Source organism: Chaetodon auriga, chromosome 12, assembly GCF_051107435.1.
Source record: "Chaetodon auriga isolate fChaAug3 chromosome 12, fChaAug3.hap1, whole genome shotgun sequence".
NCBI classification, from domain to species: domain Eukaryota; kingdom Metazoa; phylum Chordata; class Actinopteri; order Chaetodontiformes; family Chaetodontidae; genus Chaetodon; species Chaetodon auriga.
The window spans coordinates 18,343,160-18,364,290 of record NC_135085.1 but is presented as its reverse complement, the minus strand read 5'-3'; the positions used below and the strand labels follow the sequence as shown (position 1 = coordinate 18,364,290).

At 40.9% G+C, this 21,131-nt stretch overlaps 2 protein-coding genes across 3 annotated transcripts in view; both read left to right on the top strand.

Annotated features, from left to right (window-relative positions):
* The first annotated feature begins 541 nt into the window (after positions 1–541).
* Positions 542–6,919, top strand: LOC143329529 (vimentin-like). Its single transcript, XM_076745480.1, has 9 exons — positions 542–1,150; positions 1,542–1,602; positions 4,057–4,152; positions 4,399–4,563; positions 5,448–5,573; positions 5,829–6,049; positions 6,159–6,202; positions 6,291–6,376; positions 6,484–6,919. The coding sequence occupies exons 1-9, from the start codon at positions 624–626 to the stop codon at positions 6,523–6,525; spliced, it is 1,368 nt and encodes a 455-aa protein (XP_076601595.1). The 5' UTR covers positions 542–623; the 3' UTR covers positions 6,526–6,919.
* An 11,815-nt stretch (positions 6,920–18,734) lies between these two features.
* The window catches only part of pde1cb (phosphodiesterase 1C, calmodulin-dependent b), a 79,770-nt gene continuing 77,373 nt past the window's right edge, over positions 18,735–21,131 (top strand). For both annotated transcript variants that reach the window (XM_076745507.1, XM_076745506.1), the window contains exon 1: positions 18,735–19,082. In XM_076745507.1, the coding sequence (XP_076601622.1) occupies positions 19,001–19,082 (82 nt within the window). In that variant the 5' untranslated portion in view covers positions 18,735–19,000. The remainder of the gene's footprint in view (positions 19,083–21,131) is intronic.

Genomic DNA, 21,131 nt, shown 5'->3' with positions numbered 1-21,131 from the left:
TCTCAGCAATGCATAATGTCAAGTATGGATGGGGTGGATGATTTTTTCTGCCATGGGAGGGCCGCTCCTTCTCCCAGAGTACCACATTTAAATGCCACTTCAGTAATCTTCTGCGATAAAAGCTGCGCTGGAGATCAGACCCACACTGTACTTGTTCAGTGCTTTCTATTAATAATGGGCAGATTGGGCAAACGCCCTAAAGAAATCCTCTGAACAACCGTCAGCAGGCCAATCTGCATCTCCTGACACTCACATGCTTTTGTGCTTTTAGCAGCACAATTACCGAAGTGATTTCAGCTCGCGCGCAGGGAGGTTTAAGGTCGACCATCAGGATCTCTGATGTGGCAGAACACGCCAGATCTCACACATCCTTAACTTCACTGTGCGCAATGACACTTCAACCCGGTTTCATCAAGGATCTGTTCTGGACCTGAAAGACAACCTTCGCGTGTTCCGCTCTCTGATTGGATTGTCAAGGTGTCACTCAAGTCCGGTTGGTTTATTTGCATAAGGAGGAGACTATAAATACGTAATGTTTCAGGAAACGCCTTCCCAGGCGCACTCTGCCTATGCAGTTAAGACGAGAGCATCGCTGAGTTACTGTCTGCAAAGATACGAGCAAGATGTCTTACAAAACAGCTCCGCATTCCTCTTACAAAAAGATGTTCGGCGGGGAGAGGGTCGCGGCCAGGACCACCTACTCCAGCCGCCAGTACTCCAGCCCGATGCGCTCCTCCCGAGTATCCTACGGTCTGTCCTCCGCCCCGACCCTCTACTCCGTGAAGACCCAGAGGCTCCGGAGCAGCGCAGCCATGCCCCGGCTGGTCTCGGAGAGTTTGGACTTCTCCTTGTCCGACGCCATTAACACCGAGTTCATCACCAACCGCACCAACGAGAAAGCGCAGATGCAGTCGCTCAACGACCGCTTCGCCAGCTACATCGAGAAGGTCCGCTTCTTGGAGCAGCAGAACAAGATCCTGCTGGCGGAGCTGGAGCAGCTGCGGGGCAAAGGCACGTCCCGGGTCGGAGATCTGTACGAGGACGAGATGCGGGAGCTGAGGCGCCAGGTGGACCAGCTCACCAATGAGAAGGCCCGTGTGGAAGTTCACCGGGACAACCTGGCAGACGACATCGACAGGCTGAGAGAGAAGTAGGAGGCGTGGCACGTCTCTGTCCTCTACTGTGGGATGATAAAGCTGATAGAGTTTTCGTTATGTTGTGCAGGCCGATGAATGAGATCAGTTCTTGTTAGTATGCGCATGCCCTCTTATTGTTTAGAAACTTGTTGTATAGACTTCAAAACAGTTTCTTCTCGTGAATGCATGCCAGGCCAGGCGCTGCGCAAAACCTGAGCTGGAAGTGCTGCCGCAGCTTTGTGTCTGAGTCAAGTTTGTTTTTCACTCATGCGTGAAGAAGAAGTGGAGGCAGATAAAAGCAAACAGGGCCCGGGAGGCAGGAAAGAGGGGTCACAGCAGCTTTTAAGATGGAAAAGTCCCACTGGCTGTCAAAATAAAATGCCTACTTTCTGTGTGTCTTTGCAGGTTGCAGGATGAGATAGCCCAGCGGGAGGATGCTGAGAACAACATGCAGAGCTTCAGACAGGTACAGTATGATTCACGCAATGAAATAAAGCCTTGTCACTCTGTTGACCTCAGGTAAACCTCTGCCTGTGTTATATTTTTGTAATTCAAAGAGAGTGATAATAGAAGATGATCTTAGTTTTTAACAGCAGAAGATGCTGATGGCCCTTGAGCCCTTCACTGCCTCACCTCCCCCGCCATCTCTTAGCATATAGGGGTTAAAACCTCAAATTGATGACAAGCGGTGTCAGAGTCATTACATAAACCTTAATTATCTCTCGTCTCACTTCTAACAGTTACATGGTGTGACTGTCCCTTTCCACTCTATCCAATTATTCCTCATGAGCTGCAGAGACAGGAATGCTCTCTTCTGATGGCACAACAGCAGTTTCTAGCCATGATCTGAAATAGCTGCAGAGCAGAACTGACCCCGGTCTGGAACAAAAGGCCAAGTTGTGGCTGTTGAGTTAAATCAGGCCTGCAATGAGAGGAGATCTTTTTAAGTCTGACTGGTCACACTGAATAAGCTGAACACAAACGCAACAACAGTGTGGACCCAATGTGGTTATCAGAGCGAGAAGACAAGCCACCATGTGATCCGGCTGTCTCGTTCTGGGAGGGCATCAGCACATAAGAATCTCACTCGTTATGGGCTTGTCAGAGATTGTTCTTTATCACTGGGTTTCATGGTCAATAGTGAAGTGGTGATGAGCCATGCAAATACTTTCAAACAGATGTCACAGTGCAAAAAAAAAAAGACAAAAAGCAAAACCAATATAAGGTGCATTATGCATTGATGCAGACAAATACAGTCTACTGTATGCGTATGTGAGAGTAAACTTAAACTCTCCAGTGATTCTATGTTTTCTAGGGTGTGCAATAAGTCGTCAATACATTGCATGATCATGACCTTGTCTATACTGAATGGCAGGAAGGAAGTCCCTGTGGCCTGCCATGGTGGCACTCAGACAACAATGCAGGGTCCACAGCAGGCTCTCGCTCAGTCAGGCAGACAGTCAGTCCTCCAGCCTCGGGCCTGTTTGGGAAACCCTGCTGAATAGCACACTTTGTTTGTGGCATTAGAGCAGGGGCAAAGCTGCTTCATTTGCTGATACCTCAATTACCAGCCTGCCAACGCCCTGACAAAGCACAGCGGTGTGGTGCCACAGCCGGTGCGTATGCAGGAGAGATCGAATGGAATTAAATAGACTGGAGTAGGATGTTTTGAAAACGGTAACATATTTTACATCGTAGTGATTTTCACTCATAAGAAAAAGAAACTCATCCAATACAGTAAAGTTATGAAATGGTAAGATGAAATAGGAAGAATTAAGAATGATTGTAAACCACACAGTAACCAAGCTTCCAGTGGAATAACTACATTTCCTGTAGAGATTTTCGGTGAAGAATGCAGTTAGGTAATAACAAATGGGATTAAGGGCCTCTTGAACAAGGCTTTGTGGCTCTGGGTGTTCTACAGTGCCCCCTTTACAAAATCAAATTCCTTTATAAAGGGAGGGAAAAAAGCCCACTGAACACTGTTGAACCTTTTTCCCTCTGAGTAAGGACAGGCAGGCGTGCAACTATAGAGCTTAATTTGCTTTTTTTAGTTTACAGTTAGTGAACATTCGGAAACTCCATCCTGCAGATCTGCAGTGGTGGGAGAAGTATTCAGATCCTGCCTCAAATAAAAGTAGAAATGCCTCAGTTTAAAATTACTCCACAGCAAGTTGAAGTCCTGTATTCAAGATCTTATTTGAGTAAAATAAGCAAAAGTGTGCTTTAAGCATTGAACATAAAAATATTCATTATGCTCTAACACTCATTTCAGTGCTATATTACAAATAATATATTGTATTATTATTACTTAATGTAATTTGTCAATACGCAGCCAATTCTAGGTGTTTTATACACTATTGCGTAGTTTAATAGTAAAGCTCATTGTGTGTTTTTCATGTAAAATCTTAATCTGAAAAGTGATCAGCAACTATAAATATCAAAAAAGTGGAGTGGGGTAAAAAGCATAATATTTCCCTCTGAAATCGAGAGGAGTAGAAGTATAAACCACACACTAAAAATACTAGAGTAGAGGTCAAGTACCTCAAAACTGTACTTAATTACAGATCTTGATTAAATGTACGTAGTTTCTTTCCAACACTGCCAATCTGCCCTTAATTGTAGTTAAGACTGTGACCTAAACAGTGCTGCAGTGTACACAACACATGAAAATCATGAGAAAACACCTAATCATCACCTCCAATGTCATGTGTCCAACGTCTACAGTTGATGTTTATTGGGTGCATGTGTTTTTGACCTTACCTCGCTACACAATAGGTTGTTTTGTGTACGTGGCCGTTGTGTGAGAGTGCCTGTACAGCATGTGAAGGAACATTTTTTTCTATGTCAGCAAACACATAATGAATAATTCATGTCACCTTCACAAGTCTCCTCATTAAGAGTCAGTGTCACAACACAGGATGTGGACAATGCTGCCCTCTCCAGACTGGACCTGGAGCGGAAAGTAGAGTCGCTCCAGGATGAAATCAACTTCCTCAAGAAGCTGCATGATGAGGTAAGCTTCCTCTTTTTGTGTCTCACCGTGGAAACATCCTAAAAATGCTGGGCCAAATAATGTGAGCTTTTTGTTAATGTGCCCAGAATACTACATTGATAGGGTTCAGTGTGTCAGGAAAGTCTTTGAAAGAATGTACAAGGACATTAAAATGCATTGTCGATACACAATAACAACCTTACGTCATCTGAGTAGGCAAAAAATGAAAAGTACTTGTACGTGCCTGTTCTATTGATGCTATTGCAGGAAATGCTGGAACTGCAGAACCAGATGCAGCAGCAGCAGCATGTTCAGGTGGACATGGAGATGGCTAAACCTGACCTGACAGCTGCTCTGAGGGACGTCCGTCTGCAGTATGAGAACCTGGCCTCCAAAAACATCCATGAGTCTGAGGAATGGTACAAGTCCAAGGTAGAGATTTTCTACAAAGTTGGAGAGTCTTAAAGAGTTGTAATAAAAAAAAAACAGACAAACAAGAAATTCCAAAGCGGCATATTAAATGGACGACAGCTTGAGTATAATCACACATTCTTGAGATCCTTTAAAGAAGCTGTAATCAATCAATAATTTTTATGTTAACAATTTGGTTACATGCTTACTTGTACGTGCAAGTTATTACTGGGAGTGATGCGCCTGCAGGAATTGGTCACCTGACTCTGCAGTTAGTTTAGCTCTACAGAGCATTTTAGTATCCTTCAGCTCTCTGTTTTTGTTTTCTGCTCTGCTGCTTTACAGTCTTGGACCCGCTGCATGCTACCAGCCCAGCACTAAATGGTTGATGAAGTTAGCAACTCCTGGTGAACAGAGTGCAGCTTTTAGCAGCTAAAGAGACAGAGATTTCCCTCAAGAATTGGTGGAGACCAAAAACAGAGCTACAACGAGAGTGTTTGCTTACAAGTTCGCTTTATCAACGTAAAAAGTGATATTGTGTCAGTGATGTGCTCATAGCATGTTTCCACTGCCCCCATGTGGCTTAAACTCATCTGATGCAGCTTCAAATTACACCAAAGAGTTATGTTGTCTTGAAAAGGCATTAAATCATCTGTCAGAATACTAAACACCAGTGCAGTGATGGAGAATCTTTCCTTCTTCATGACCTCCATGAGCCTTAAAACTGCTTCAACCACCAAACTGTAAAGTCTGCAAGTCTGTTTTGTGGCCACATCTTTCATAATTTACACGCTTCACGCTATCTGCCATCGTCACTCTCCCTCAACCTCTGACTCATCATTTATTGAACAGTTGATTTCTCAGTTCTTCCTCCCTCTCTCCATGTTTGTCACTGTGGCTGCCAGTTTGCTGACCTCACCGAAGCCGCAGCCAGGAATAATGATGCTTTGAGAATGGCCAAGCAAGAGGCCAATGACTATAGACGCCAAGTTCAGGCACTTACCTGTGAGGTGGATGCCCTTAAAGGAACTGTGAGTATGCAACTTCAGGCTTACACTGTAGTATACAAGATGATGATGCAAAAACCTTAATGTTTTCAATCTAAAAATAGCGAGGATCCAGCAAATGGAGCACAGGAAGTTCAGAAAACAAGCTGCATTTGTTTGAGCAATGACACAGCAAAGAGATTAATATCCAGGGAGAGATTATTTTCACCGAGTTTAATTTGAAATGAGTTATTTTCACTGTCTAAGTGTCATTTTGTTCCCTCTTGGCTGCTGTCCCAGAATGAGTCCTTGGAGCGCCAGATGAGAGAGGTGGAGGAGAACTTCTCCCTGGAGACGGGCAGTTACCAGGACACCATTGGACGTCTGGAGGAGGACATTCACAACATGAAGGACGAAATGGCACGTCACCTTCGGGAGTACCAGGACCTCCTAAATGTCAAGATGGCCCTGGATATCGAGATTGCCACCTACAGGAAGCTGCTGGAAGGAGAGGAGAGCAGGTAACGGATGATGTGCTTGTTAATACTGCAGGAAGTATACTGTCCAAGAATTCATTAGATTCAACAAAGATGCAGATAATAATTTGAGCTATACTTTCTCTATTTTCAGAATCACCACCCCACTGCCAAGCTTCTCATCTCTAAACCTGAGAGGTAAGATCAGTGTCTGCATGTTGATTTCACCGCATGAATGTTAGTGTCGGGTATTATATTGCCAGTTCATGCTGTTTTTCTTTCTTAGAAACAATGATTGATTCCAAACCTCATATTGAAACCACAACAACCAAGAAGGTTCTCATCAAGACCATTGAGACGAGGGATGGTCAGGTAGAATCCACTTCAAGTGATTTTCAATCAATGAAGTAATTTTCTGACGGTATTTTGAGCTCAGACACACAACTCATCACCTTTTCTCTGTCCTCTAAAACCTTCAGGTGATCAACGAGTCAACCCAGAACCACGATGACATGGAGTAATAATGTCTTTGTCTTTGCCAAACAATCAACAAAAGCAATATGAAGAAACACAGTTCACTTGGGCTACAAGCAAGCAAACAAACCAACAACACACAAAGAGCAACCAGCTTCTAAAAGTGCCTTTATACTGTGTGTGATGATCCAGTAAGCCTGTTAGTTGACACAGACTGTATTTTGCTTCCTCTCCTCTCTGCTGAAAGTATTATCTTTTGTCACAGTTGTTTAGACACAATAATGAATCAGCACAACATAGAAATCCTTATTGAGGTCTACAAAAATCTTTCTTTGTAACCAAAGTAGTATTTTTGATCAATACAGCATGCACGCTCCAGGAAACATGTATGCTAAAGATGTCACAATTGCCTGTACGCAGCAATAAACCATTAAGACCGTACATCAATACTATGCACGAGGTGTAATACTTGGAAATCCGTTCTGGTAATGAAACAGCATTAGGCCAAATGATTCCTCATATGAAAAATGGGGATATGGCCACCATTATATGTAATGCATAAACTGAAAAGAAAAACACATTTGCAAGTAAGTGAATTGTGCAACGAGTCTTAAAATCTTTAATTTTTCTCAGTGAGTTGAATCCATGACATGCATCTGCTGTTTAAGAAGCAAATCTGATCGGAGACTATTTTTTCCAGCTGTATTAATAGAATTGCAATGATATTTAGGTTTTCTGAAAGCAGACACCAAAGACCAGAATAAATAAACATTATATCATTGTGAATGAGTGGATTCAGGCAGGGGTAAATGATTACTGATGAGTACACCTACAATATGTCAGGCAGGTAATATAGAAAGGATGCTATCCATGGAGACAAAGGGATTCAGGGCACATCTGCAGAACGAGAAGCTTCAACAGAGTCCTCTGATTAATCTTGCAGCTCACCACATCCTGCTGCCCTTAACATAAAGGCATTTATATACACGAGAGACAAAGTATTAGACATAGCACACAATATAATACAATCCAGTGAAATACCACCAGTAGCTGTGGCCCTAAAAACGACAATGTAAAAAACAAAAAAACCCTTCATAAAGAGGCTTTTTCTTGTTTTGCAGGGCTGTTGTATCAGACTGTATTAGATTGTGCAGGTGAACCTAATAAACAGTGTGCAGTGTCACACTTTTGGTGTTCTTATTTTAATAATAGTATTCTACACTCAGTGGATCCAGTATGAAAGAGGGATATCCCTGGCTTGCTGATAAAAGGGGGCAGATATTACTGCAGTTATTGCTCAAAACTGATCCACAAATGCTCTCCCTCTGAATTCACTGAGAACCTGCTGTACTTGAGTGCCATCTGTCGGTGATTAGTGTCAATTGAACTACCTCCAGTGGTGATGATTTACTGTGCTGCAGGGTGTGTTTGGTCAGAAGTAGCCAGAAGCTTCATTAAATCCCATTTCAATTTGATTTATTTGACCCAGGTCAAATCTCGCGATAGCTGATCCAGAAAACGTTAAAACGCGATTTTAACAAAAGGAATCTCCGGGTATCTTAGATTATCATAAACAATGTTAGGCTAATTTAAGTAAGTGCAGCCGTGTTTCTGCTCATTTTAATTATCCGGGACATTTGCCTGTTAATTAATGTTGCTTGTTTTCGCCGGTCTGCCCCGAGAGATCAGCGTGTTTGTCGACAGAGCAACTTTCTCCATGTGACGTGTCTGTCGGAGGAAACGCAAGTCGAGGGAGATGCCGGCATGATCCGTTTAAACTCTGTTTTTCGGTCCTTTCATCGTTTTTGATACCTTGCTGTCAGTTAACTTCACTCAAAGATGAAGTTTCAAGCTAACGGTTTGTGAGTGACAGAGGTGGGTGTTTTTTTTTTTTTTTCCAGCGCTTTGTTAGTTGGATGTGACGAGCCGGACAAACATGGAGTCAAGTTTCAACAGGTTTTGAGTAAAATGAAACACAGAGTAGTAACCGATTAGGATTGAAGCTTTTAACCGTTTTGGGGATGGGCTCGGTGACTTCTGCTCTAACAAGGACAAGAAACGCGTTGGTGAAAGTGGGTTCCGAGCCGGAGAACCATGACCCGGAGAGGAGCCACTCCGCTCCGGAAACGGACCGGGCTAGGAAAAGGAGCGCACGGTTCAACGTCTCGTGCCAAACCGGACGGCAGAGTTCCCGCCAGTCGCTGTCCGAGGTGCTGAGCAGACAAGAGTCCGACGGAGCTAAACAAACTTCGAAGAAAAAGACTCCTGATGGCCAACAGAGCGGTGAGTTTAACAGCTGCAGTTAAAGTCTATACTTAAAGTATCTAAAATAGTACTTATATACAGTATACGAGTATTTACTGACCGTATTTAATGGCTGCACAGTGTACTCATGCAGTTCATGTATGTTTGTACGTGTTTGAATTGGTATGGTGCACACGTAATGACGTAATGAATGACAATTAAAGTAGGCTATCACGGTGATAGAGGGCCTCTCCGTCGGTGCATAAAGCAAGGTCAAGAACTTCTTTATTAGTCTCGTATGAAACGGAAATTTCCCAGTTTCTGGGAGCATCCTGACCTCAGATATAGTCGCTGTGTTACTTTATACGCCCACCTCTGTGGTTCAGTTCGTGGATAGATGAGAGCAACTGGTCACTTCAGAGGATTACTGTGAATATGCCACTGGAAAAAAAGGTATTCACTGAATGAATGCAGAGCTCTTTGAAGACCAGCCTCAATGCAACATATCTCCACTACCAAAGCATCTGTTTGATGTTTGAGGTGTCCCTCAGACTGAAATAAACCAAATTACAGTCCTATTCATCTTAACAAATTCACATGTGACACGGCAAATTTGCAGAGATGTGTCATGCTGTTTTGATTGGAAATACATGATACGAAGTTTCCCAAAATCTGCTCGACTTGTCTGGTGAATACACACCAGAAATTAGGTGCTGGTCATGGTTTTAACATAGTTGCAAAAAGAAAAAGATCCAGTGATTTAATTGTATTTTTTGTGTTTTGGACATACATATGTAAAAGTCTTAACATCATTTAATGTTTTTTTTTTTCTTTTTAGAGTTTTGTACTTTGTGTTACTCAGTGTGTACTTCAGTTCATCTTCAACATCTCTTCACTGCTGCTGCCTCTAGTTGCAACTCCCTGCATATCTGTCCCAGAGGAAAATGCTTTTCCCTAGGTGGCTCCTAAAATACCATCTGTACTGTGGCGTTTCCATGACCGTATGACAGTGTAAACTCCCGTTGAGTTTCCTCCTCTGTCCCCTGTGATGTTCTTGTGTGTTGAGGAGTCTCCTCCCTGACACTCACCTGCTTTCTCCTGAGGACCAAAACAGAGACACCCACCGCCCGATCAGCTTATCTGGTTGTGTCCCTTCAGTGTTAAACGTCCCAGTGGTGTTGAGATGTCAGCCACTGCTTCGTTCTGAAGTTGCAGAGAACAGTTTGACGTCAGCTCTAATAACTCTAGCCCATGGCTCCTATCTGAGCTGCCTTGCCAAATGAGACCACACACTCCCACAATTAAAATTGATGGGACATTTTAAACAGTGTAAGGGCTGTTTCAGCTACCCAGAATACATGGCCAGTGTAGGAGGAGCTTTATGGGAAATGTCTTATGGTCAGTCATACAATCAGGTGTAAATATAAAAACTACTGGGAAGATCCTTTAATAATGGTGATGTTAAAGAGCTGCAATTACCCTGCTGTTGATTGCAATACTGGCTCTCGTAGCAGAGTCACACTGGATGATATTTTAATAGATAACACACTTGAATGAGATATAGTGGAGTAAAGTTGTGTGTATTTTACATCTTATCCTGTACACTTACAACTACATTACAGTGGGTTGTAAACCATTTATTAGATACTTGGATGATTCTTATGTTTATTTATGCTAATTACATAAAGAAAAATGTTAGGAACATTTTCAGAACTTTATTTGGTTATCAACCAGCAAATCTTCATGAGGATCCCAGGAAGACTATTGCATCCTTCATCACTGAAGGAGGCAATGTGTGAACAACCCTTCATAAATGTGTTCATATCTTAGGTAATGTCATAGATGATTAGTGCTTTTGGAATGGCAGTCTAATGTATACTGCTGCCGTGTCTACTACTATATGATGATGTATGCTTCATCAATAAATTAAGAGGCATCAGCTGTTTTACTAGCTGGAAATATATTTTGTAATTGGGTACTACAGAAGCAAGGCAAATCAATGAAAGATTAATGCGTTCACAATTTAACAATACAACAAGCCTACTAAGTCTGTCGATCAGCATTTATAATCTGGTCTAGAACCGATTGAAAATTTTAAATGAAGTTACAAATTCAATCGCAATTTGAATAATCGTCATTCACAAAGCTCTTGATAAATAGTGTTTGGTGTGCATGTATGAATCAGTGGGACATGACACGTCAAACTCTTGAATTTTAATGGACAAAATGCTTGAATTTTTGCAGTTTATTCTAAATGTCACATTGTGTGTGTCATGAAATGATTGAACAGTTTCTTCTTTCATGTTAATACAAAAAGGCCTTTTCAGAATCAAGAACTAAAAACATGCTGTGAGGCAACAAAACAATGCAGAACAATCTGCTGCAAGTCCAGTGACATGTGACACAGCTGTGACACATGTCATAAGTAATTGAGATCCACTTAAAATGACACTGCATCCAGCAAGTGTGCCCCATATGGCAAATATGTTTTCCATCTATTCCCTCATCTTCAAATCTCATCCTTTCATCTCTGTCTCACAGTGGGAGGACGACCGATAGACAGCAAGGAAAAAATGCAGGTGAAGGAGGAGAGAAGGCATAAATATTGAACTAGAAAAAAACTCTAGTCTGTCTTTATTGTAGATTTTGCAAATATTTTGTAAATATTCTTCACGTGTGACTAAACTACTTTACAGACTTTACAATGTCAACATTTTGTGTCAGTCCAGGTAGAAGTGCAATGATGATGTAGCACTGTGAGTAAGTATAGAGATGAGCTCCTTCAGCGTGGGTGGCTCAGGTTCACATCAGCTGTCATAGCACATCTGGCCATTATTGACATAAGTGATATTGTTAACCTTGTCATGCAGCTGGATTCACAAAATCACATGAATATCCATATTGTCAGGCTTCAGGCTATGCATTTATACACTACCTTGTATTTTAGTTGCCACAAGAAGTTTTTGTATTAATAGCCAATTGAAAAACACTGGTACTGAACATTTTACAGATACATTTAGGGCAATGCAATGTGACCTGGACTCAGGTGCTGGTGGTTTTACTGGTTTTTGTAGTTTTTTCTTTTTAATGTCAGAATCAACAAAAATGTTTTAATTTATCAGAAAAATAAACTGCCACTTATTTGATATGAATGTTAATTACATCTCTGCATTTTGATATTGCAGAATAGCTGTATATGAACGTTTGGAAGGGGATAAGGTTTGTTTGTAAGAGATGATAATACTTTCCAATAGAGGCTGTTTATATTTAAGGATATTACTGTCTTTTTCTAAGCATTTTTATGATGCAAGGAAAAAATGGCAACAGCACATGATTTGCTGAAATAGGTGTTGTTCTTACAATCAACACCCATGACAAGTGTTTAGCTTTGGCGTCTGAGCTGTTACATTGCAGTGTGGCCTCTGTGACTGGTGTAATAATTTGCAGTCTGCTCTGTCTCCAACACTACATATGTGTCATATTCATAAAAAGAGCAGAGCTGGTGTAGTTTCTGACTCAGTCCAAATAATAATGATTAGTTGCTAGGTATGCACCAGTACAGATAGCAGTATCAAGTCCTATTCTCTGCCCATTTACTCATAATTGTAGTCATAAACTACTCATTTTTAGGTAGGTTTCAGGTAGGCGGCAAAGGAACAGTGTCAGCAGTTTGGAGATATTTTAGGGAAAGCAATGATGAAAAAAGTAGAGCAGACTACAAAGTATGCTCTGCTAAATTGTCAAGAGGAGGGCTGAAAAACAGCTCCTTTAACAAGCAATTTGATGAAACATCAAAAGAAACAACACAGTGCAGAGTTCAAATTTGCTAATGCTAGCACCGGGAAATGTAAATGTCTGGTTCTAATCAAAAGGTTTACATTTGTTTGCCCTGCTGACCTAATCACTCACCCAGCTGCTTTTGCCTTTTTGATCTGGAACCACGCTGGCACAAAAATCATTAGCTGAACTTGTGCACTGTATCGCTCAAGACCTTTTTTTTTTTTTTTTTCTTGGTGCAGCAGGATTCAGATGACAGTTCATGTAGCCCTCTGTTTTGTCAGCTCATTTCCCTCAGGTTTCCAACACAGGCTAACATTACCCTTAAAGGTGCCTCTAATGAGTATTTAGCAGGGGGAAAGGCAAGCTCACTGGCACCCTGTGTGTCTTAATTACATGACTGTGTCACTCTGGTGACGGTGGTGTGGGGACTGACAAAGTGTGTGTCGTTCCACAGTCTAGCGGACACCTCTAATGAGCTTGTTTTTCTGTCTGATTGCGTAGTTGTTGTCTTGAATCGTTTTGTGCTACTGGGACAGATTACACAATCAAAGGCCCCAAAATGGGTGTTGCGTTTGAATGAATTACACAATAAAATGACAATGAAATGTCAGTTTACAGTGTCCAGGAAATGAGGAATGTGTAGGACTATAATCTGATTAGTTATTGCAGTTATTTTCATTTGTAATGTATTTTTTGATATTTTGGGATCAGTTTGGTGCAAGACACTATTTCTAATCCCCCAAGTTAGTTCTCACCTCCCCTTTATCTTCATGACTAATTAATGTCTATTGGTGATGGTCTGTCCTGGTGTTTGATGACTAGATCAAAGGTTGAGCGATACTCTGTGGACATACAGCAAAGGCTAGCAGGTGTGTTTTTGTGCCAACAATCCGCTGTAGCACTGGCTTGTAAAAAAAAAACAACAGTACATTTACTTGTTAAACAGTAAAAGTGCTATGAGACATTCTCATAGTAGTTGTTACTTCTGCAATCCCACAAGAACTGAATTTGTTCTGTCTCCTTTGCATTATTCCAACAAGCACTGTCTGCACTGAGGTGAGGAAGAGGACGTTAGTCGGTGAGGAAAACAGAGACTGAAAATAACACAGTAAAATAATTTCATTATACATAATATAAAACCCACCCTAACATAATGAGTGCTCTTTGCCATATTAACCCCTTCTCATCCTCAGTGTAATATATGCAATATATGTCTGAAAGGTCTTCTCGTTGCCTAGTGACAGTGACGTCGCTAGAGTATTGACCCTTGAAGAAAATGGATCTTGACAAGGGCTCAACAGATGTATGGGTATAGAATACACCTCTCAGAGCAGCTGTTGTATGACATGATCCTTTTGAAATGTGCTCTGGCATACATTGGATTATATGTTGTGAATTCTGCTCGACAGGTGTGAACCAGAATTCTTGGGACGCATTTGGTGTCTGTGTTGTCATGCTGTATCAGCAGCCCAGAGACACACCTTCCTTATTAAATAGGCTCAATGCGATTATCTGGGGGTGGGGGGGTGGCGGGTGGTATTAAGATTTATTGAAAACTGTACATTAATTAAAAGCAATTATAATTAAAATAATGCATCAAATAAAATATACTTGATTAAAAAGATTAAATGCATTTAACTTAAATTGAAAGGAAGGTACCATCTGTAAAGGTAATCTCGTTTCAAACATCCGGGGTCTCGTATGAATTGATCATACAAACTGTACCTGGTGAATACAGTTGACATGGTGAATGAGGTGAATTTCTTTTCCGCTCCTGTGTGATTATTCTGGAACCACCAGTTGGTTTGAGTTGAACATTCTGTTGCTAGTAGCAACCACCACTGGCACAGTTCCAGGGCAGTTAGAGTTTAGCTGACATTGTTACATCCACCATTTTGTCAGATCTGTGACCAAGCAAATATTGACAGGAATCTTCAGCCAGACGCCCTCGTTGGAGCATTATCTGTAGGGTCTCTTTTTCGTTAACTGTTTGTGCTTGTTAATTTGTTATTTGTGATTTCAGTTTTCCTGCAATTAATTGACCACTTGCTGATATCAGTACTCATGATGTGTCACAGCTACATCACATGCCACTGGGATCGCAATCGATTCTCTATTGTTTTGTTGTCTCAGAAGCTAACCATTGAACTAGATGTCTGAGTCTAATGTGTTGCGACCATAACAGTCTAAGTAACTCTCAATTACTGTTGGGATAACTGTTTAGTGTTTTAGGTGAAGGCTGCAACTGAAGGTTGATTGATTTGTGATTAATCTACATGTAATTTTCGCTATTAATTCATTGATCATTTGACTGAATCATTTTTCAGATGTCTAGTTTTACACAGCAAATACCAAAAGATATTCAATTTACCGTCATAGGAACTATGAAAACCAAAAAACAACAACTCGTGAATTTTGCCATTTTTACTTAAAAAATGTGGTTATCAAAATTGTTGCATTTTTTTTCTAATCATTTAATCTCTGTTTTACATATACAGACACATACATGTACAGTCCACAAGAGTTCAGTTATACTCTTGTTTCCTTACTCTACTCACTCATTTTTACAATTGCTTTTGTCTAAGTCTTGTTTATGGTATCTTTTCTGGGTCAACTGCTGTCTTTAAACAAATGAAAGAACTATGGCCCTGGTAAGGTTGTAATATTGCTTAGACCTTGTAGTTGTACCTCACTAGTGGGAAACATAAATGTGCTCAGTAAGTTCCAGTGCAATCTGAGGAAATGTCAGAGGGTCACCAAACACATCAGGGTTAGTTCTCTATGAATATCCACAATAAATGCCTTGCATATCTAAGTCCATATTACCTTATGTGTAAAGTTGACAGTTGACCCATTGATGATGCTTGACAAAAATTTCATGCAATATCCAAAATGGAAAGCGTTCATTCTTTGGGGAGTTTCCAATTAATTTGGAAGGCAATTTTTGCTGTAGATTGTGATGTTTCTTGTGTACAGGTGAAATTATTAGCCTCATGGTGGCACTTGAGGAGAGCTGTTGGGTTGCCATATACATTAGGATTCATCCTCTACTGTCCATGAATGTAAGAATCTTGCTGGTGACTAAAATGTTGCACAGACTGAGAGAGTGGCAGACTGCCAAACACCTCCACCATCCTTACATTAGTACCTGTTGAGGCTTTTAAAAGGGTGTTCTGTGAAAAGCCTGCAATGCCATGGTTTACAAGGTAATACATAAAGTTGCAGAACATCGTGTAGCCTTCTAAAGCCTCATGAAAATAAAAGCAGGAGCATTTAACTCCTTCAGTTAAGTGTATTATGTAATCTCCTCTCTAATGTCAATAACCAAAAATGCATTTGACAGGAAGCTTTGAACCAAACTGCACTGGCATGAGTGCTCAAGTACTTGATTTCAGTGTATAGAGCAATCACACAGGCACACACACACACACACACACACACACACACACACACCTATAATGACCCTGTTCTGTATGGAAAGTTAACATTTTCTTGGATGGGACTCAGTTATGTAACTGCTATGAATATCTGCACAGATACAAAGCAAAAATGATGGATCTGTGCAGCTGCAGTTAATGTTCAATGTTTTCAGTGAGATATCACTCAATCTAACATTACAGGCAGAATGGTGACCAGGCAGAAATGATGTTTGGAGGTAATTCAACAATGTAAACCAAATAAATGTGCAGTGCAAGCTATGTAAGTTAAAATTTCTGAATCATCAAACAACTAGTTCGACAATTAACCCTTGGGGCCAAGACCTCGATCATCCCGGAGCACCCAAGTACGTTTTGTTTTTGTTGGGGTGTATAGCTTTTATTTTCCTGTGGCTTAATCAAGCAGCAAACTTTGAGCACCGCAGTGATGAATGTTAACGTTTAAGTTATGGTTGTTTGCTAGGTTAACCACTCGAAAAGATCTGGTGGAACGCCACTAAATACGTGGATTGTCTCGAAACAAGATGGGGTACATTACTTACAGTCAGCTCCTCCTGATTTCTTGGTTTGATTAATCTGAGCAACTGTAAACAATGCAAAACATAGGCATTTTGAGTGTATGTTATAGTGCTTCCTATACAGAAAATCATTTCTGGCCCTCCATCTGCAGTTTGTGCCACAACAAAAGAGTGATGTGACGTCATCTGCAAACAACCTGTTGATGGCTTTAATAATGGTGGCAGGACTCTGCAGTATTATGATGATATCATTAATCATATTGACACAACTGTGGCCTCAACAAGCTATTCATATTTAAATGCAGCAAAGTGACCAGTTTGAGCCTTTCAAACAAATGGTTACCTGGGAGTCTGCAGGCAAAAGCAAAGAATAATAAAGTTGCTGTATTCCCACACATGCCCTCATTGACACAAAAGCTACCCTGGAACAGACGGGCACTTGATGTTGCACAGTGAGTGTTGCAAAATTAGGATCCTCGCAAATTACTACATACAATCTGAACTGGAGGCTGGGGAGAGCAGGGTGACAGGAGAAGGAGAGGGTAAAGAGCTCTTACTGTAGCTCGCAAAACAAAATGAGATGGAGTGTAATTATCTAACAAGGGTATAATGTGTCCGCTGGAACTGCACTGAGTGACTCAAACTGGCTCTGTTATAATTGGATAGATCTCCTGATTGTGATTGATTTCCATTTCCTCACACACCTTCACAACATCACTAACAAATCATGCATGAATTCCTGTATTTAGTAGTACTCTATATGTCTGTATTTGTGTGTCCATTGTGTTTGTTGACAGATCAAAGATAATTTATAACTGGTGAATACTCACCCTTTGAGATTACACACTCATTTCAATGTTTGATCACTCACCAGAGTATGATCGTAATACAGATTTTTGACGTAGGTGTTACCAATGAGATTTGTAGCCACACAGACATCATGTAGCATTTATTAACTGTTGATTAAATTGGGGACGTGTTAATGCTTCAAAATCCCCTGTCTTGGTTATCACATTGCTTAAATTATATGGCATGCCACTGACGTAAATTAAATGTTTTTTTCAGATTTAACCTTAGCATACAAAAACGTAGTTGGAAAAATGGCTGCACATTCAGATAGAAAAAACACAGTTAAACAACAGCAAGGCTACAACAACCATAAACAGAAATAACTAATAAACATAAATAGGCAAATATAGTTGAATAATAGAAGTTTACGATTCAAGTTTTGACTTAAACTAAAATTAATCACTGTATCATAAATCATTTACAAATTGAGACCAAATTGACAGCCTAGACTGATGACAAATGGGGCAGCGAAAAATAGTTGAATAAGTAAATAAATCACAAAATGTTGGTTGAGAAATTGAGAGTGAAAGTGATTTGTACAGAAACTGAGTGTGGAAATGACAAATAAAAGAGCTTGTGTTTCCTGAAATTAAACACGAAAAATTAAACATGTAAAATTCCAGAGCTAAATGTCAGAAGGTGCTAATGAGGGGAGCTTTTCATCCTTTGTTGATCTGGTATGTGCCAGTGTGTGTTCATGTGCACTGGTGTGGAGATGTGTGTTGGGTAAATGAAAGGTAGTTTAAATAAGCACAAAGGCAAGATTTTTCCAGGATGCTCAGAATAGTGAAGAACGCAGTGTCCTTGCTCCAGTGTCATTTGTGGTTGTGAACGAGCATTTAAAGGGGAAAAATGAATGCATTTTAGGCAGTTTCTGCACCTCTTACAGACATAACCATTCAAGTGGGTACCACACAGCTTGATTTCTTTCTTTCAAAAGAACAGTATGTATACTGTTAATGGGCTTCATCTTCCCTTGTCTTTGTAAATAGCATTGATTTAATGATTAGTTTTGACTCAATACACCTAATCACACTCTGTTTCTTTGCACCTTTTTCTCCCCTCTAAGTGCTCCTGCATCAATGCAAGTGTGGCAGAATATGATTTTGGAGTCCATTTTTGCATGTTTGAATGTGTGAGAGCAGAACTGATATCGACTACGACAGACCTGTGCTATAGCAACTCTGAGCTTCCAATGCTTTTCCTATAAATTCTTGACCGTAGGAGGAGTCACATTCATTTACAGACCTCTTGAGATGTTCTCTCCTCCCATCCGCCACCACCAATGCCACCCACCACACACACCTACTGTACCTCTTGGGGAAGAGAGACGAGGAGAGAAAGCAGGGAGGGAGGAGTGGAGGGAGAAAGAGAGAAGAAAAACAAATCAAGAGCCATAAGCTCCTAAGCTGAAATGAGCTTGTTGAGGTGTGAGGGACAGAGAGACGGAAAGAAGAGATATGTATAACAAAGACACAGGCGTGGAAAAGGACTTGAGAGAAATTCTCCAGCTCAGCATCTGTAATGAGAAGTGGTGAGTCTTTGACAGTTTTCCACCAGCGCTCAGCACGAACAGCACGAGACAGAGGATTACATTTTTTGTTACCCAAGCAAAGCTGAAACAAGACGCTGAAACTGACAAGGGCAGTAAAACAGATTAAAAGGCACAAAGGTGACCGGAGGGTGCCAAAGCGATGGAAGCTAACTCCAAGAAACATCGATTTAGAAAAGGTCGGAGTGCCACCTTCAGCATTGATGGCTTCAACATCACCATCGGTAAGAATTTGCCGGGTAGGCAGAGCGGGAGGAAAGGTTAAGTGTGTTTGCGTGTGAGCTAGAAGCACGAAAGTGTGTGTGACAGGAGCAGAATGCATGTGTGTGAGAGAGTGTGAGGCAGCGCAATGAGGCGTTCGGCAGCAACACAGGGACATCGTTAAACGCATCACATTTCAGCCCTTCTGCACAACTCGCCACATTAGTCCATTCGACTGAAGTTGATGCTTGCCTCTGTAATGCAACTACACCATGGAAACAAGGGGGCTTCACACAAAAGCTTTGTGCTGCTGACGTCACTGTGAATTCATTCTATTGTCTTGACAACCAGAGTGTTGATGAACTTATGTGCTGCTTTCCTTGTTTTTTGTTGAAGCGCTTGGGAAAACTCTCAGGAGTGAGTGCTGAAACAGAGCGATGTGTTCTGTGCTGGGGACCGCAGAGGAGCTGAGTCCTCAAATGTGGTGGTATTTATGTGAAGTTGTTTGACAGCTTCGTTGTGTACGCAGGAATGTTAAACTTTTACTGAGTTTCACAGTGAAAGTTTTTTTTCTCACCTTTGTTCACAAAAGAAAACATATGTTGAAGCCACTGACGAATTTAAAGTTTCAAGACTAATAACATATCCATTTGACTTTTGGACAAACTTTTGGACAGCGTTGTTACAGAGGACGTTTTGCCACAGCTGACAGTAAACATCTGCTGTGACAACACCAGAAACCCAACAAGCTTCTAGGTTTCAACCCACATATACAACTTTCAACTCAAATATTGAATAACTTTCCAATTATACTTTCAATCGAGATGCAGTAGGGCTGGAAATGTATGGATAGTAACTGTTTATCGTATCTCTTTCTAATCTTATTGTAAAGTTTGTTAAAGCTGCAGTAATCGATATTTTTTATGTTAACAGTGGACCATGTCTTGTGTGAAAGGGATCACTGATTCAACAATTCAACAGGGAATTGTCACCCAACTCACCTCAAGTTCTTTAGCTTCTCTCAGCTCATTGTTTCCGTTTTACAGCCTGTAACTTTACCATTGTAATTCATTGTTTCTGCTCTTATCAAACTTATCAGACATAGAAAGCAGCTCTTTTAAGTACACCTGCTTTGATAACAACACCCAACCTGCTGAACTCCAAGCAGCAGTGAACATGAAGTGATGAAATGGTGAACATAGTGGAACATTTAGCAGTTACAGAGCCACACATTTCCCTCAAGAGCTGGTGGAGACAGAAACAGAATTTAGGAATGAATGATTGTCACTTCACATGAATGCTATTGTTAGTCCATATCTGCTGGATGTGTTCAAGAAGCAACTGTTCACTAACTCAATCGGCACAACTTCACCCAGTGATCGTGCAGTATATACCCCCAAGTGACCAAAAAAAATTGAGGTAGTTACCAAGAATCAATCTTCCAGAATCACTTTTAAAACAACAAACATGATAATGCTCATTTAAAGAGATGCGCTCATCTCATTCACAGTCAAACCCCTCACTTGTGAAAGAAATAACATTAAAATCATAGACTAATTAATAGTTAATATACGTATTAATTCCAGTATTTGCCTTTAAGTTTGTCTTTGTCAAGTCAGGGACTTTCCTCCTCTAGATGTCCTTATACCATTGTAAACTTAATAGACCCAAAAACAACATTTTGGTCTGGTCAGTGCCTACATACTACTGAAGTGCTGGCATAGTGCATCTGTAAAGTTTCGCCTTGGTTGAACTGTGTGCCATGAGCTCAATGCTGTTATTATTGCATAGTGCGAAACACAGGAAGTACTAGAAAACAGCTCTATGGCACACACTGCCCACCACTCTTAGAGCACCTAAACATATATTGGTGATATGAATACACTGATAATGTATCTGTGTTACGGGCGCGAGTACACAAAAAGAGGAAATCATTTCCAGATGTCTTTTCAAAAGCATTAAAAGCAGCCCTAAAAGATTTTATGATAGCACAGATGATAGATTTTCCACTTGCATGGCGGCATCCTGTCACCTCTAGAAACCTGCCTCGATCACATGTGGCCCACAACACA

What these genes read in the sequence shown, in the direction of transcription:
- LOC143329529 (XM_076745480.1), top strand. Translation starts at nt 624, where the DNA reads ATGTCTTACAAAACAGCTCCGCATTCCTCTTACAAAAAGATGTTCGGC. An exon ending in ATCGACAGGCTGAGAGAGAA is followed by an intron (nt 1,151 to 1,541) that starts GTAGGAGGCGTG and finishes GTGTCTTTGCAG; the next exon opens with GTTGCAGGATGAGATAGCCC. An exon ending in TCAAGAAGCTGCATGATGAG is followed by an intron (nt 4,153 to 4,398) that starts GTAAGCTTCCTC and finishes ATGCTATTGCAG; the next exon opens with GAAATGCTGGAACTGCAGAA.